This window comes from Syzygium oleosum, unplaced genomic scaffold, assembly GCF_021117445.2.
Source record: "Syzygium oleosum isolate NSW1041296 unplaced genomic scaffold, Sole_v2.1 Sole_v2.12, whole genome shotgun sequence".
In the NCBI taxonomy this organism is placed as follows: domain Eukaryota; kingdom Viridiplantae; phylum Streptophyta; class Magnoliopsida; order Myrtales; family Myrtaceae; genus Syzygium; species Syzygium oleosum.
In genome coordinates this window covers 1855772-1872281 of record NW_026607496.1, presented here as the reverse complement: position 1 = coordinate 1872281, position 16510 = coordinate 1855772, and the positions used below count along the sequence as shown (strand labels likewise).

The window sequence follows — 16510 nt, the reverse complement described above, 5'->3', positions numbered from 1 at the left end:
GGGCAATTCGCATGCGGAACGAGACCGCTCCCTCACTGACCGACCGCAAGTGGCCGGCGGACCGAGCAGGAACCGAACACGAGACGTCACGCTTTTTTTTTTTTTAAAAGCAATTCCCGATCGTCACGATGCTCGTCGAATCCCCCTCGAGATTCGAGCTGAAAACACTTTGCTTCGCTAATTAGATTAGTCGAAACTGGCGGCGGGGGGATAGAAGTGTTGACCGGCCACAGTGCAGATGCGTCCGCACACGAACCGTTGACATTCATCAGGTTTAAGCCACGGCACTGGAATGTCGACATTGTTTCGACACTCGGAAACTGTCGCCGCTTGTTAACTTCCCCAGAAAATTTTTCAAAACCCTCTTCGCGTCGCGAGCTCCCACGTTCTCCTGTCCCTCCCCTCCGACAGAGAAAAGAATCGCCTCCGTCGCGGATAGATATAATAATGCAATTCTGAACCCCGTAACGATCGATGCGACAACTTAAATGCGAACAGAAGAGAGAGTTCAAAATTGAAAACCAGTCTGTCAATGTCAAAACTGGCAAAGAGAGTGTCCTCATGCTAAGCTCCGTTAGGCCGGCCAGCACCTGGTCTCAGATTCCTTTCATGGCAGGCTGAGTCAACGCCTGATCCCCTTATTTAGCTCGCGGACGTGTCTGGAGCCTTACTAGGCTTCTCGTTTTCACTCTTGCCAAGCAAGAACGGTTGCTTTTCTTGATTTCGGGGGATCGAATTGCGATGGCGAACGAGCCGAGCCACGGTCGTCGTAGTTCGCGTCGGTTCCTGGTGCTGTGCGTGCTCGTCCTTCTCCCCTCGCTCGTCCTCGGAGATTGCACGTGCGACAGCACTGGCGCGGGGCGCAACAAGGAGGAGGCTCTCAAGTACAAAGTGGGCGCGCTGGTGGCTATCCTCTTCGCGAGCGCGGTCGGTGTGTGCATCCCGTTGCTCGCCAAGGTCATCCCGGCCCTTCGCCCCGACAAGGACCTGTTCTTCCTAGTCAAGGCGTTCGCGGCCGGCGTGATCCTCTCGACGGGCCTCATCCACGTCCTCCCCGACGCCTTTGACAGCCTGACATCGCCGTGCCTCAACAACAACCCTTGGGGCAAGTTTCCCTTCGCGGGGTTCGTGGCGATGGTCTCAGCGATCATGACGCTGATGGTGGACACCTACGCAACCTCCTACTACACGAGGCTACACTTCAGCAAGGCTCGGCCGGAGGGCGAGGGGGACGAGGAGCACGCCGCTGGTGGAGATCACGCCGGACATGTACACGCGCACACCCATACTGCTCACGGGCACGCCCACGGCTCGGCCTATCAGAATCAAGAACCGGGCACGTCGGAACTCCTTCGCCATAGAGTCGTATCGCAGGTAACGTTAATCTTTCCAAGTTCATTCAAATGGTTCTAAGGTCAACGGGACTCTATAACAGTTGCTGCTCCATTAGCTCTTAATTTGGATTCTCTTCAACTCTTCGCACGGAGGATCTGAATGCAAATCTTTGCGTTTTTGTGGGGGGTGAAATTATAAATAAACAGGTCTTGGAGCTGGGGATCGTGGTGCACTCGGTGATCATAGGGATTTCCCTGGGGACTTCCGGGAGTACAAGCACGGTGAAGACGCTGATGGCTGCTTTGACTTTCCATCAGTTCTTTGAAGGCATGGGACTCGGTGGTTGCATCACTCAGGTAAATAAAGTCATCTCATTTCATTCATTGGGACCTTATGAGTTCCTAAATTGCCATGATAATGTCTCGAGATTTTAATTATTTCGAGTAGCCAAATTTAACTCGGGCTTTATTCGCTGGCAAGAGACCCACTTGTTTCAGTGAGCGGCATCGAGATGTCGGGGTAAGTGCGCAGTAATTAACTCGTACACGGTCGACTAATTTGGTAATGCACGCAGCCGCATTAGTTGATGAGGTTTGTGGAATCAAACACGACATAACATTTGATAGAGGCAATCTTACCTTTTTTTATAGGTTTTATACGTTATTTCAATGAGTTACGGGCAAAACGGGGCTCATTTGATACCACATCGGAGAAGGAAATATTGCACTTTATCTCCCGTAAAGGAGAAAAGTACAAAAAAGAGAGAGTCATTAGCCTATTGAATTTATGCCAATTCGGTCTTAAAGCGTTCAATTACGCCAATTCAGCCAAAATCTTTTGACAACTTGCCAATTAAGTTATAAACCTTTTAATTGTGTCAATTTAGTCATAAACCGTTTTAATGATTTGCCAATTTAGTCTTAAACCTTTTAACGATTTGCCAATTTATTCATTCTTATTTGAAAAAATAAGGGCGCACTTCGTGCCCTTATTGAGATTTTCCCTAAATCTTTTGATAATTTGCCAATTAAGTTCTAAACCTTTCAATTGTGTTAATTTAGTCCAAAACCTTTTAATGATTGCCAATTTAGTCCTAAACAATTTTTTTTTCTTAATTTTTTATAATTTTTTCTTTTCTCTTTTTTCTTAATTTTTTTAATAATTTTTTCTTACCTTTTTCCTCTAGCCAGTCGCCGGGCCTCAGTGATGGTCGGCGAGGTCGACCCAGCGACATCGAGGTCAACCTTGTCGGCTCTCGTTCTAGCCCGTTGCTGGCCATCGTTGAGGTCCGATGACCGTCTAGAGGAAGAAGGGCAGACAAAAAAAAAAAGAAAAATTTCAAAAAATTATTTAAAAATTGCAAAAATTGTCCACTTTAGTGCCGGCTGTACTATGTAGGACGGCCGGTGCTGACTAGATCGTCATGTCAAGGATTTCCAATCAAAATTGCAAAAATTATCCACGTCAGCATCAACCGTCGTAAGCCGTGCCACGTAGGACAGCGACGACTGGTGCTAACTAGACCACCACGTTAGTGATTTTTGGCCAAAATGACTAAATTGATAAATTGTTAAAAGTTTTAGGAGTAAATTGACAAACTATTAAAATGTTTAGGACTAAATTAACATAATTGAAAGGTTTATGACTAAATTAGCAAGTTAACAAAGGTTTATGATTGAATTTGAACGATTGAAATGTTTAAAACTGAATTAACATAAGTGCAATAGATATAGGATTTTTTTGGTACTTTTCCCCCAAAAAGGCATGCAAACGGCACATGCCAACGGAAAAAGGTTAGTCGTGTTGCTAAGTGTAACAAAATGCAAATTCGAGAGAGTGAGGGGGAGTTTGTGAAATGCATCTTTTCAATTTTGGAATTTTAAACATGCACCGAAATTAAGGGAGGTAAAATAAAATTTTCCGTAAAAAAGAATGATTTACGATTGAAAAATAATTAAGTGACAGTCTTTAATCATTGTGAGACTAACAGAATGTTTTGCATGCACCATTATGGCCTACTAAAGCACCTCCGATCACATCAAGTTGAGACCATTCAATCAAATAATTCGCTTTTTTTAATGATTTATATTGTTGGACGATGTCGATTACCTTCGGCCTCCGTTAACTTGAGATCAGGTGCTGATCGGCCCTGGCACATGAATTATTATTATTATTATTATTCAGTAATGAATTGTAATTGTCATTATTTACACATTAATTAATCGCTTTTTCGTCTTCCCTACTTTGCAAGGCCAAGTTCAAGTCAAGAGCCATAATAATAATGGCCCTCTTCTTCTCCCTCACCACGCCGCTCGGGATCGCCATCGGCATCGGGATATCCGACACGTACGACGAGAACAGCCCGAAGGCGCTGATCATCGAGGGCGTCTTCGACGCCGCGTCCGCCGGCATCCTGGTCTACATGGCGCTCGTCGACCTGCTCGCGGTGGACTTCATGAGCGCCAAGGTGCAGGGCAACGGGAGGCTCCTGCTGTCGTGCAATTTCTTCCTCCTGTTCGGCGCTGGGTGTATGGCCTTCTTGGCCAAATGGGCATGAACGAGTCTCAAACGATTTTTGTTCTGCAAAATGTGTTTAATAAGAAGGGCGTTCAATTCTTTTCTTTTAAGGGTTTCACAAAAACACCTAAATTTTGTTCATTGTGACATATTTACTTCGAATCTTTTTTCTTGTTACATCAAAAACCCCGAACTTGTACTCGTGTGACATATTTATCCTTTCCGTCAAATGATTTTCTAGCCAAAACAATGCATCTTTTCTTTCACTTAACTCACGTGGACGTTATGCCAACATTATTTACCTTTTGCCGTACATATACACAAATTTTTAACGGTGTTCATTGATGGGATCTTGACGGAGAGTAAATGTGTCGCACATGCACAGGTTTGAGATTTTTGGTATCTCAGAAAAAGTATAAGTGTATCATAGTGGGCATAGTTTGAGATATGTGGTCACTTTTTTCCTTTTTTTTTTTATTTCTGAATTTGGTGCATTGGATTTTCTTGCTCCCATAACTGTTCTTGTTTTCTGTTTCAAATGAATCTTTCGCTTTTGAACAGAATAAAGGTGGAATTTTGTGTTTTTTTTTTTTGGTAACCGAGGTGTCCGGGCCAGCTTGCGCGCACCTCGACTATTCCTCGGGGGAGACTAGCACAACAACCCACCGCCATGGCCCCCCACTTAAATCACAAGTGTTCAGCTGGGGAATCGAACTTGGGACCACTGCGCCTAACCACACAATCCCAAGTACGCCCTAACCAACTGAGCTACCCATATAAACTACAGAGGACTTGATAAAAGTTAATAAATTTGTAATTGTTGTCGTCATACGACATAGAGAAGTTGTGTAAAATCAAGTACGCCCTAACCAACTGAGCTACCCATGTAAACTACAGAGGACTTGATAAAAGTTAATAAATTTGTAATTGTCGTCGTCATACGACATAGAGAAGTTGTGTAAAATCAACTGCATGATTGTGATATTGAAAGACTATAATAAAATTCTTCCAATGATGTACCTACTAGAAATAGTTAAGAGGGAAGGACGTACATAGTAAAATACTACATCATTGTTGGACGTGAAGAACTTTGCCAATTAAAATACTACGGATCGCCCCAAGAGGACGAAACAATAATAATAATAAAAAATACGGAATATGCCCGTTATTTTTTCGCTTTCCGTTAAAAAAGTATCTTATTATATACCATCCATACAACAATCGCATTGGGAGAGTACGCTTAACGCGTGCGACGTCCGCGAAAGTCCCACATCGAAAGGCCGCTGCCGGGGAAACTGGTATTTAAAGAAGGGAGTGACGGGAAGAGGGCACGACCTTACTTGAACAGGATCTGTTCTATAGGCTCGTACCTCTGTGTCCTTGAGACCAAAGGAGACAGGAACCAAAGTCTGGTGGATGAACCGTGGCCGTGTGACCAGAGCGTGATTAACAGCCCCGATGGGTCCCCTTGGATCCCTCAGGGTTGTAGAGGATCGTTCTCGGTCGGAGTCTCCGGCCGGGGTGGTCACACGGCGGTCTGACAGACTCATCTTTTCTTTCTATTTTCCTTTTAAGCTGTTAAGCAAGAAGTCCAACTCGATCATCATCGCGCAGGACGTGTTGAATACGGCCCAGAGAGCTGAGGCGAGTTGGGGCCCGAGTCGGACTCGGCAAGTACGTGGACCTTACTGGGGTTAAGTCTCGCAAATGGGACTGACCCGAGGGAGATGAAAGAAACGGAAGCAAGCCACGGCCATTGAGTCAGGCAAGCAATCGCCTCGGGTCGTCGATGTCGGTTTGAGACTCGTGTGGCAGCTTCATGATCAGGAGGGTGATCGATAGGCAGGGTGATGATTCTCATAGATGTCGATGCCGATGTCGAAGGTCTTTAGTTCTTGGTCGTCTGATGCCACTCCACGTTACTTGGGGATGTTTATGATGTGGGGGGTTTCGGTGTTCTTACATGCAAGAAGATGGTCGCCCAGGTGGTGGATGAACATTTCAAGAACGGCATGGTTGATCATTGTATTCCCTTTTTCTTCTTTAATAGATATTCGTTCCGATGAGTTATTGTCAATCTGCATTTTTCTTACTGCAAAAATCCAAAATGGAATTCATTTATTGGAGGTCAAGATGGATTATAGTCACAAAAAAATCGACATGGATAACAGTCGCAAGAACACTAGAAGACAGGACACGAGCGAAAGAAAAAACTATAGAATTTATGTATATTTCGATGTATATATTACTAAAGAATACATCAATCAATGTATAGTCTTTATTATAAATAGACCGGTCTTGATCAGTGAACATAATTTTCGAAGCCTTCTTTCCCATAGACTTAAAAAATGCCTCAAATAACCAAATCAATGATTTTGCAGTCTTGTCCAATAAAAATGCACAACTGAACATAATACTTTTCGATGGTGATTAATCCCAACGAAAGGTGCACATATCATGTTATATTTGTTGGTGCGATACGTGGTAACAAACACCATCACATCACCGAAACAGTCGTATCAAATTTGGATAAGCTATCTCTCCAAAATGAATTTGTCAATCTACCATCTTGATTTACCTGTACAACGTAGGATAATATTGGGTTTTGCATCTACACACACTGAAAATGATTTATAAGACTTTAACCAGCTCTCTCATTTATACCATTAAATCTTTTCATCTGCAAATAATTTTGATAATCATGCATGTTGAAACCCAAGTTTTTGTTTCCTCCTGCTTCATTTGCCAAAAACTTATATGTTGTAGCCCCCCAATGCCAGTTTTTATCATGTCAATTAAAACACCCTTACAAGTATCAGATATGATTCTTCCACATCTAATTAAATACTTTTGATCTTCTAGAATGCATGACTATGCTCATAAATATACTCTATGATTTCATAGACACCAATGACAACCTTAAATTCAATACGAGAAAGATAGCCACATTTAACTTCAAATCTCTCATATATCTTTTCTTGATCAGATGAGCTAACATAATGCGCTTCACAATTGCATAGAAAAGACCATTGGATTATTTCCCCTTTATTATTTCTAAACAGATTTCATCTCCTCACTCCAAATCCTTTGCCGATTGCATAGGCCACATACTTATGATATGCTTCAAGTTCATTTGAAAAGACCATTCCTACTGCAAATTCGTAATTTTTTCCATATCAAGATGGGAAATTTCATGTTGCAACTAAATGAGCAGAAGTAATTAACGTTGTGCTTTTACAAGCAAAATAACATCTCGTCCGCTATTAAAGAAAGAAAAATATGTTTCACACAGTATGAGTGAAGAATTACGTCAAATTTAGCCATCCGACAAATTTACACGTGCAAATTTGCGCCCAAATTGATACCAAATTGGAATTAAAATGACACCAAAACAGTCTCGACCATCAAGGTTCAAAGTTAATTCCAACAGATTTATGTTCAGTAATGACCCTACTTGATGAGAAATAGATGTTTATCAATTGTTACGGATGTCCATACTCGTGTTTACGCTCACAAAACTATAATAACAAAACAACTAAGACCAAAACAGCCTTGGTTTCATACAGAATTGAATCTTGCCGGTCTAAGTAAACAATATTGAAATGATTTTAAAAGGCAAAAGAACACTACAAGTGCCATAACTTGTGTACGGCGCTACTTTAGTGCCATAACTTTTTTGGATCACTTTAGTGCTAAAATTTTGAAAACGATCACTTAAGTGCTAAAATTTTTGAAAAACGATCACTTAAGTGCCAACTCCGGTGCCGTACACAATTTTTCGCCGGAAATCTGACGTGGCATTTTTTTTATTAATTTCTGAAGCGGCGTGGCTCGCCGGAGTCTCGCCGAGATTGGCACTTAAGTAATCGTTTTTCAAAAATTTTAGCACTTAAATGATCGTTTTCAAAAATTTTAGCACCGAAGTGATCCAAAAAAAGTTATGACACTTAAGTGATTGTTTTTCCTCCGACTTGGCACCAAAGTGATCCGAAAAAAGTTATGGCACCAAAGTGAGCGCCGTACACAAGTTATGCACTTATAGTATCCTTTTGCCGATTTTAAAAGCATAATACGCTGATGAGGAGGCTTTTCTTATTAACAGAATCAACCATGAGACCTAAAGTACATACAAGCTCAATCAACTCTCGACAATCATCTCAAGGTACTTTACACAAATTGCGAACGACGGGATTTCAGCACATTCAGCAAACGTCGGTTTTATCACTTTCCCTCCCCCGCTTCTCTATCTCCTAATCAAGATCCCATGAGAACAAGTTATTGTAAAAAATGGTTTTCATTCCAGATAAGAAGAAATTGCAACCTATAATTAGAATGGACATGTAGTCCATGATAGCGCTGGCAGAAACATACGTTTATCGAACAAATTACCCCAAATCGTGCCAATTATTCATTCAATCAGCAGCATAAATCACTAAAAACGATCCCAATTCAAACAGAAAAAACATGTACACACAAATTGTACTGTTGATTTGGGATTTCTGGATTGTCCGCAAATTTATGTCCCAAAATTTATAAACGAATGCGAAAACTACACACATTTTGGAGTAAATTAAAAAATATGTACCTTTCGAGATCTCTTCTTTGATTTCCAAGTAAAGAAACGAAAACCAAGCTGGGCAGAAAACTTGAGGGAGAGATGAACGTCAATTTGGAAATATTAAATGGAGGCGATGGCGGAGGCAATGGACGAGGCGGCGGTGGCGTGGTTCGTCAGACGAGAGAGCAGATTCGTCACTGTAAAGAAAAAAAATACCCTTCAAAATATACCCCCAAATTTATATTCAAATGCAAAAATACACACATTTTGGAGTAAATCGGAAAATCTGTACCTTTCAACGTGGAGGCGGCGGCGTGGTAGAGAGCAGAGCGTTGTTGCGTGAGTCGGGAGGGGAAGAGAGAGAGAGAGAGAGGCTAGAACGTCGTCGAAGAAGGCTTTAGAGAGAAAGATGGAGAAGAAGAGATGAGCGGCGATTTGGCGACGGCGGACGCAATGGACAATCCGGAGGCGGTGGCGTGGTTCGTCGGACGAGAGCTCAGTCGTGAGTGGGGAGGGAGAGAGAGCAGAGTCGTCACGTGAGCTGGAGGGAGAGAGAGCATAGAGCGCGAAGAGCGAAGAGCGAAGAGAGAGATCGTGGAGTAGAGAGACGCCCACGAGAATTTAAAATTTTTCTGTCAGGTGGGCTTGCGAGCGGCACATATCACAAGGTGAATGGACTAGGTTTTTTATTGAGTTGGCATCAGAGTTGTACCTAAGACGTACAAAGTACAAACTGAGACTACCATTAGAGCAAGTACCTGTTAAGGAATGCGCCTTTAAGCGGTGACTGAGTTAGTAAGATCAACATGATAAGAAAGCTATTCCCTAAATTTCACAGCACGAGATCTGACCTTCCGCCGGAGTACATTCCCCGACTCAAAGCCTTCTCTCCTAATTTTAAGGAGCTGCTTTGCGGAATCCTCCAAAGTCGCAAAGATCTGTCGGACCAAAAACCACCTGCCCGACACGCACTGACCGGTGCCGTCTTCCCCATAATGTGTGTCCAACAAAAATCATCCCACGGACGTTGACGTGTATCCCGACCGACCAACTTTTGCCTTTGAGGTTTAGAGTTCCTCAGCCGGCTGAGACGGTCGTGCGGAACATGAGCGCAAGCTTTTCCATATTTGATCTGGCGCATGAGTTGCTGCACTTTGTTGGTGGTGAAATGTATAAACTGCCAGCTTCTTGCTTTTCCTAGGAACTGTCGTTGCGTACGTGTCCTGTTGCAGAGACTTGTCTCTTCTATCTGGCATGCTTTTCCATTTGATCTGATGCATGAGTTGTTGCGGTTCGTCGTTTGTTTTATGTAAAAACTGCCAGCTTCTTGCTTTTCCTAGTGATTGCTGTTGGGTACGTGTCTTGTTGCAGAAACTTGTCTGTTCTACTTGGAGTAGACTTGTCTGTGTCAAGTGTTTCTTACCACTAGCACTTACAGAAACATCGGACAATCGACACACCCACCGAACGCCTCCTCGCTTTTAGCCTCATGGGTCGAGAGAAAAGAAAAGGAAAGGATGGATGGGGAGTGAGGAACAAGCAAGTGATATTCAGAGAATTCAGTCGTGAAAGGCTTCTTCCCTAAAGAGCAGTCGGACATGGAGTTGAATGTGGAAGCTCCATCCCACCGCTGACGGCTCGAAGGTAGTGCTGGTGAAGAATCTCTACCTATCCTGCGATCCTTACATGAGGAGTCGAATGTGGAAGCTTCCGCCCACCGCTCAAAGCACCGTCGCCTCCTTCCAACCAGGTTTGGCGAGCCCAGCTCAATTCATTTTTCGTTTGAAATAAGAAACAAGAATGCTTGGGAATTGAGCCGGGCTATCCGATATTACTTTCTTTTATATATCTGGAAAATGAACAACGCTAGGAAAGAAGACTGTCTTCTTCCGATATCTAATTGGAAACTAAATGTTGTCTATAAAACTACCGCAGGAAATAGATCTAATCCAGTTAATGCCGTTTGAAATGGCATTTCGCCTTTTACTTAATCTAAAAATGTTTTATTATATTCCATCCATACGACAATCGCATCGGGAGAGTGCGCTTAAACACGCGCGACTGTTCGCGAAAGACCCACATCGAAAGGCCGCTCCTGGGAAAACTGGTATTTAAAGAAGGGAGTGAGGGGAGTAGGGCACGACCTTACTTGAACAGGATCTGTTCTATAGGCTCGTACCTCTGTATCCTTGAGACATAAGGAGACAGGAACCAAAGTCTGGTGGATGAACCGAGGCCGTGTGACCAGAGCGTGATTAACATCTCTGATGGGTCCCTTTGGATCCATAGGAGTCGTAGAGGATCGTTCTCAGCTGGAGTCTTCGGCGGCTGGGGTGGTCACACGGCGGTCTGACAGACTCCTCCTCTTTTATCGTTTTTTTTTTAAAATCTTTATCCTGCAGCCTCTGGAGATGGAGCATCGGTCCAGGAAAGCCGGACTCAACGTGAAGCACATGTTGAGGCCAGCCCGGTGAGCGAAGGTGAGTTGTGGGACCTCAGTAGGAGTCGGCGAGTACGCTGTAGCCTTCGTTGTAGAGGTTGCGGACCTTGGTGGGGTTGGTCTCGAAAATGGGATGGAACCCAAGGGAGATGATCAAAACAAAAGCAGGCACAGCCATCGAGTTGGCGAGCGATCGCATCCGGTCGTGAATGTCGGGCTGAGACCCGAGCGGCAGCTTCATGATCAGGAGGGTGATCGGTGGGCGAGGTGGTCGCGTTCAAGCAAGAGCTTGGCCATCTCGACCGTCGATTAAGAGATGGCCCGGGCCCCCGGCCCGGTGACGGGACGAACACGAGTTCTGCCTTGACCATGATTAGTTTTTGATACCACTCCACGTTTCTTCACGATGACGTATTTCCTTTTCCCAACAACTTCCTATAATTTGAATCTGGGATTATTCCCATTCACTGAGAGGTGCAAGAACACGGAAATCTCTTTCGGGCTATGTACACTTTTATAAATTGATTATTTATGAACATTTTCTATATCTATTGTGATTTTTGCAAATAACAGACATTTACATAATGAACAGCTGATGGCCAAACCCAAATTGATCTTTTCCCCTTATAACATATTAACATGGATTATGGTCACAAGATCACTATAACACACACACTCCAAGTAATCGAAGATTCAAAATACTAACTCATAAAACCAAGTAAAGAAAAGTAGTCAAACTACCAGTCAACCGGTCTCCTTATCTAAACGAAGGCTCATTGTCTCCGGACATCCTCGATGAAGCCAGCCAAAGACAAGTAAGAGGAGCAACCCTCCATCAAAGCCTTCCTACTCTTCTCACTGGCCTCCTTCACCTTCTTCCTCCTCTCCTCGGCCTCCTCGCCCTCCATTAACTTCCTTATCCCTTCCTCTATCTCGTCTGCCGTCACGGCGTTGCTCCCTTTGGCGAAATCTCTTCGATAATCCATCTTGATCTCTGACACGAGGCCGAACTCCACCACCAGCTCGAACGTTTTTTTGTGTTTTTTTTTCTGGGGGGGGGGGGGGGGGGAGGGGCGCCCCACCCCATGCTCTATGGGGTCTGGTTCTGCACTCCCCAGCGAACCCTACCCGGTCGGGGGGGGGGCTGGTTGTGCGTGGTGGGGGGCCCCCCGTTCCCCCTTCTGCCCCCGCCCGGTTTTCTCGGGCACCCCCCGGGGGGGGGGTCTTTTCCTGTTTTTTTTTGGGGGGGTTTTTTTTTTTTTTTTTTGGGGGGGTGTGGGGGGGGGACGAGGGGGGGGGCGCCCCCCCCCCCGTTCGGGGGGGGTGTATTTTTTTTGGGCCTCTCCTCCTCCCCCACCCCCCCCCCCGCACAAAAAAACCCAAAAAACCACCCCCGGGGGGCCTCCGGTTTTTTTGAGCCCCTCCAAAATCTCGAAACCCCCCCGACTATTATCACCTTCCGGCCCCTTTTTACTCTCAACCCTGAAGTTCACTATGGGACCTACGGGGTACACCGCGGGCACTCCGGAGTAGCCGGCCGACTTCTTTCATGAATATTTCGGAGGGCAAGAGTTTGGCCGCGGGCAGCGGGTTCCTGAAGCACAGGAAGTCCAGCTCGGCGTCTGAGTCCTCAAGCCCGGTCAGGTCCATGTGGTGCTCATCTTGGAGTGACTGGAGGTGCATCATCAAGCCGAGACCTGCAGCACTTGACGTGAAGAACACGTAGGAAGGGATGCCGAGCTCGCTGGCCACTTCGATCAACGTGGTGCAGAACATGTCAACGACGAGCCCAGCGAGCTGTGGGGAGCCGCATGCATGGAGGTCAGCCACGGCTTCTCGGACGTCAGCATCGTGGCTCTGCGAGCAACTCGATGCGGGAGTCAGCCTCCGAGTCGAAGGGCAACTTCATAATAAGGATGGTGATGGAGAGCCAATCATCGCGGTCCACAAGCTTGACGATCTCCACCGTCGACACCTGGTGGCCGAGGCCCGGCGATGGGATGAACATGAGCTCAGATTTAGTACTCATCGCAACGATGATGCCTTCGAAATTTCTTCTTTTCCTTGCCGAGTTGGCTCGGATGCGAAGGATGACAAGGTGGAGGCTCTGATACACCTGAATACGCGAGTCTTTACTTGGTGGGACTGAAAGCAGACAAAAAGATGCGGATGGATCACTAGGACGAGGTGACGACGTCATGTTGCCCGAGTCGCCGTTAGTTTGACTCGAGTCTGTGGGATACTTTGGATTCACATTCATTCGCTACACTCAAGAAGTTGTTCCAAGGAGAAAATATGGGGCAGTTCATATGATGTTACATCATGACAAATTCAGAAGTTATTGCACGGTATATATATAGACACACACACACACACCCTACAATATCTTGTCAAATGAGAAGTTATTGTATAATGGCTGCGTTTGGAATTAGCTTTGCCAAGGGGGCTTTGGATGGGCTAAATTTTGGTGTTTGGCAAGATTTTTTAGAAATCCCATTGAGCTAAAGTTGGCCTTCAAAAGGCCAAAAGCCCAAGGCAACCTTGGAGGTGCCTTGGCATTTGGGCATTCTCGGCAAGCAACAATGCCGGCACGCCGAACCATATGCTCTCTAGGATGGAGTTCCACCCGCAGTGCGAAACGAACCCTCCGATGGCTGGGTGGCCTAGGATCGTGACCTGTGGGGCCCACCCGATCACTCTGCCGACCCCGGCTGTCCTGTCCAGGAACCCCACGGGTAGGACCTCTGCAGGATCTGCATAGTCAGGGGGGCTTCTAGTTTGCCCTTTGCAGGTGGCTGCCGTATGGACCACAGGGAGTGGCGCCCACTCCGCTCCAATGCGCGGGCAATCTCTTTTGCCTGGGCCTCGTCAAAGCTCCCAAAGCTCCCGAAGCACAAGAACACCGCTGACGCGTCCGGCTGCTGTTCGAGCCACTCCAAAATCTCGAAACCCCGCCGACTATTATCACCTTCCGGCCCCTTTTTACTCTCAACCCTGAAGTTCACTATGGGACCTACGGGGTACACCGCGGGCACTCCGAGGACCACTAGGGCCTCCACCGCACGCGGTTCCAGCTCGGTGAATGTATTTGCTAAGATGGCCCTGGTTTCCCTAATCCTCAGGGCATGGCTCAGGAGTAGCCGGCCGACTTCTTTCATGAATATTTCGGAGGGCAAGAGTTTGGCCGCGGGCAGCGGGTTCCTGAAGCACAGGAAGTCCAGCTCGGCGTCTGAGTCCTCAAGCCCGGTCAGGTCCATGTGGTGCTCATCTTGGAGTGACTGGAGGTGCATCATCAAGCCGAGACCTGCAGCACTTGACGTGAAGAACACGTAGGAAGGGATGCCGAGCTCGCTGGCCACTTCGATCAACGTGGTGCAGAACATGTCAACGACGAGCCCAGCGAGCTGTGGGGAGCCGCATGCATGGAGGTCAGCCACGGCTTCTCGGACGTCAGCATCGTGGCTCTCAATGAAGTGATTGAGGAAGGCCACTGGGGACGTATCCGGGGAGGGGTTTCGCCGAGGGAGGATCACAAAACGGACACCTGCAGCGATGGAGGCTGCGAGCAACTCGATGCGGGAGTCAGCCTCCGAGTCGAAGGGCAACTTCATAATAAGGATGGTGATGGAGAGCCAATCATCGCGGTCCACAAGCTTGACGATCTCCACCGTCGACACCCGGTGGCCGAGGCCCGGCGATGGGATGAACATGAGCTCAGATTTAGTACTCATCGCAACGATGATGCCTTCGAAATTTCTTCTTTTCCTTGCCGAGTTGGCTCGGATGCGAAGGATGACAAGGTGGAGGCTCTGATACACCTGAATACGCGAGTCTTTACTTGGTGGGACTGAAAGCAGACAAAAAGATGCGGATGGATCACTAGGACGAGGTGACGACGTCATGTTGCCCGAGTCGCCGTTAGTTTGACTCGAGTCTGTTGGATTCTAAGTTAAGATAGGGGGTTTATTGCTTGCCATCGGTTTATTCCCCGAAAAATGCTTAATGGATCCCACGTGAAACTAACAAAATTTTAAAATCGGGATACTTTGGATTCACATTCATTCGCTACACTCAAGAAGTTGTTCCAAGGAGAAAATATGGGGCAGTTCATATGATGTTACATCATGACAAATTCAGAAGTTATTGCACGGTCTGTAAGTCATTTAGACTCAAAACATCTAAGTCATAAATTATGCGAGCGTTATGTAGAGTCTGCATAATCAACAATTTAGATGAGCTATATATATATAGACACACACACACACACCCTACAATATCTTGTCAAATGAGAAGTTATTGTATAATGGCTGCGTTTGGAATTAGCTTTGCCAAGGGGGCTTTGGATGGGCTAAATTTTGGTGTTTGGCAAGATTTTTTAGAAATCCCATTGAGCCAAAGTTGGCCTTCAAAAGGCCAAAAGCCCAAGGCAACCTTGGAGGTGCCTTGGCATTTGGGCATTCTCGGCAAGCAACAATGCCGAATAAGTGAAAAAAATTTTCTTTCGAAACTATCCTTATCTTTTTTTTGATTTTCCGGTTTTGGCCTCGTCTGTACTGTTCATATTCTTCTTCGCTGAGACCTCAGCAGCATGGCTGTGAGGCGACGGCGACCGGCCGGAGGGGGGCCGGCATGGTCGCGCAACCTAGCGACCTTCGCTTGGGTTTGCACGACCTCCGCGAGGGGCCACGCAACCCAGGCGAGGGCCGCCTGAGGTCGCGCGACCTAGATGACCCTCGAGGGCAGCCGACGACCTAGATCTGGCGCCGCGCGGCGGTCGTCTGAGGCCGAACGACCTCAGGCAGCCTCTGGCGACGTCCACCGACGAGGGCTGCTTGGGGTCAAGCGACTCCCGACGAGGGTCGCGAAACCCAGGCGAGGCCATTGGCGACCTAGATCTGACGCCGCGCGGCCGTCGTTTGAGGCTGCGCGGCCGTCGTTTGAGGCCGAACGGCCTCAGATGACGGCCTCCGGCGCCAGATCTAGGTTGCCGGCGGCCGCCCATCCTTTGCCGGCCGGCGAAGGATTTCAACTTTCCTTTAATAAAAAATGAAAAATTTGCTTTGCAAGTATAATTTTTCCAAACACTATTTTACCCAAAGTTACTTTGCAAGGGACTTTTAAGTTACAACTTACCAAACACAATTTGCATTTTGAAAAACTTTTTTAACTTAGGCTGTGTTCGTTTGCGGAAAAATATTTTTCTGGAAAACATTTTCCGCGTTTTCCGTGAGAAAACATTTTCCTTCCCCACCCCCAAATCCTTCATTGTTTTGAGGAAAATGATTTCCTCTTTTCACAAAGAGGAAATCATTTTCCCTCAAAGTGAAGGCAAAATTGCCCATGGGAGGGAAAATGTTTTCCGTGGGAGAGGAAGTTGATCGCCGGTCACCGCCGTTGGCCGCTCGCCGCCGATCGCGGCCATAGCCGCTGCCGGGTTGTCGGCCGCAACCGCCGCCGCGTCGCCGGGCCGCCGGCGTGGCCTCCGTCTCGCCCGGCCGGGACCGCCGGGACGCCGCCTTCGGCCGGATGATACCACCGCCCGGGCGGCCTACTGCTGCCGCCGCCGGACGCCGCCGCCGACGCCGCCGCCGCCGCCCGGGCCAGCTGGCCGGGCGCGCCGCTGGCCGCCGCCAGCCGCCCGGCTGGCCGCTCCGCCGCCC

General features: G+C 46.9%; 1 protein-coding gene, 2 non-coding genes and 1 pseudogene across 3 annotated transcripts; 3 read left to right on the top strand and 1 right to left on the bottom strand.

Annotated features, from left to right (window-relative positions):
* Positions 1 to 489: 489 nt before the first annotated feature.
* On the top strand, positions 490 to 3905 carry LOC115677119 (zinc transporter 5-like). The gene is made up of 3 exons (XM_030600185.2): positions 490 to 1374; positions 1542 to 1691; positions 3587 to 3905. Exons 1-3 carry the CDS (start codon positions 742 to 744, stop codon positions 3890 to 3892), a joined length of 1089 nt encoding a protein of 362 aa, XP_030456045.2. The 5' UTR covers positions 490 to 741; the 3' UTR covers positions 3893 to 3905.
* Positions 3906 to 5182: 1277 nt separating this feature from the next.
* On the top strand, positions 5183 to 5399 carry LOC115677250 (small nucleolar RNA U3). The gene has a single exon (XR_004005259.2). It is a non-coding gene; the product is annotated as a small nucleolar RNA U3 (small nucleolar RNA).
* Positions 5400 to 10549: 5150 nt separating this feature from the next.
* Positions 10550 to 10769, top strand: LOC115677247 (small nucleolar RNA U3). The gene has a single exon (XR_004005256.2). It is a non-coding gene; the product is annotated as a small nucleolar RNA U3 (small nucleolar RNA).
* Positions 10770 to 11255: 486 nt separating this feature from the next.
* LOC115677205 (anthocyanidin 3-O-glucosyltransferase 2-like) lies at positions 11256 to 14614 on the bottom strand (annotated as a pseudogene).
* Positions 14615 to 16510: the final 1896 nt, after the last annotated feature.

Excerpts from the sequence above, each read along its gene's own strand:
- LOC115677119 (XM_030600185.2), top strand. The coding sequence starts at position 742 with ATGGCGAACGAGCCGAGCCACGGTCGTCGTAGTTCGCGTCGGTTCCTG. Across the intron at positions 1,375-1,541 it reads GCCATAGAGTCGTATCGCAG|GTCTTGGAGCTGGGGATCGT; the intron begins GTAACGTTAATC and ends ATAAATAAACAG. Across the intron at positions 1,692-3,586 it reads TCGGTGGTTGCATCACTCAG|GCCAAGTTCAAGTCAAGAGC; the intron begins GTAAATAAAGTC and ends CTACTTTGCAAG.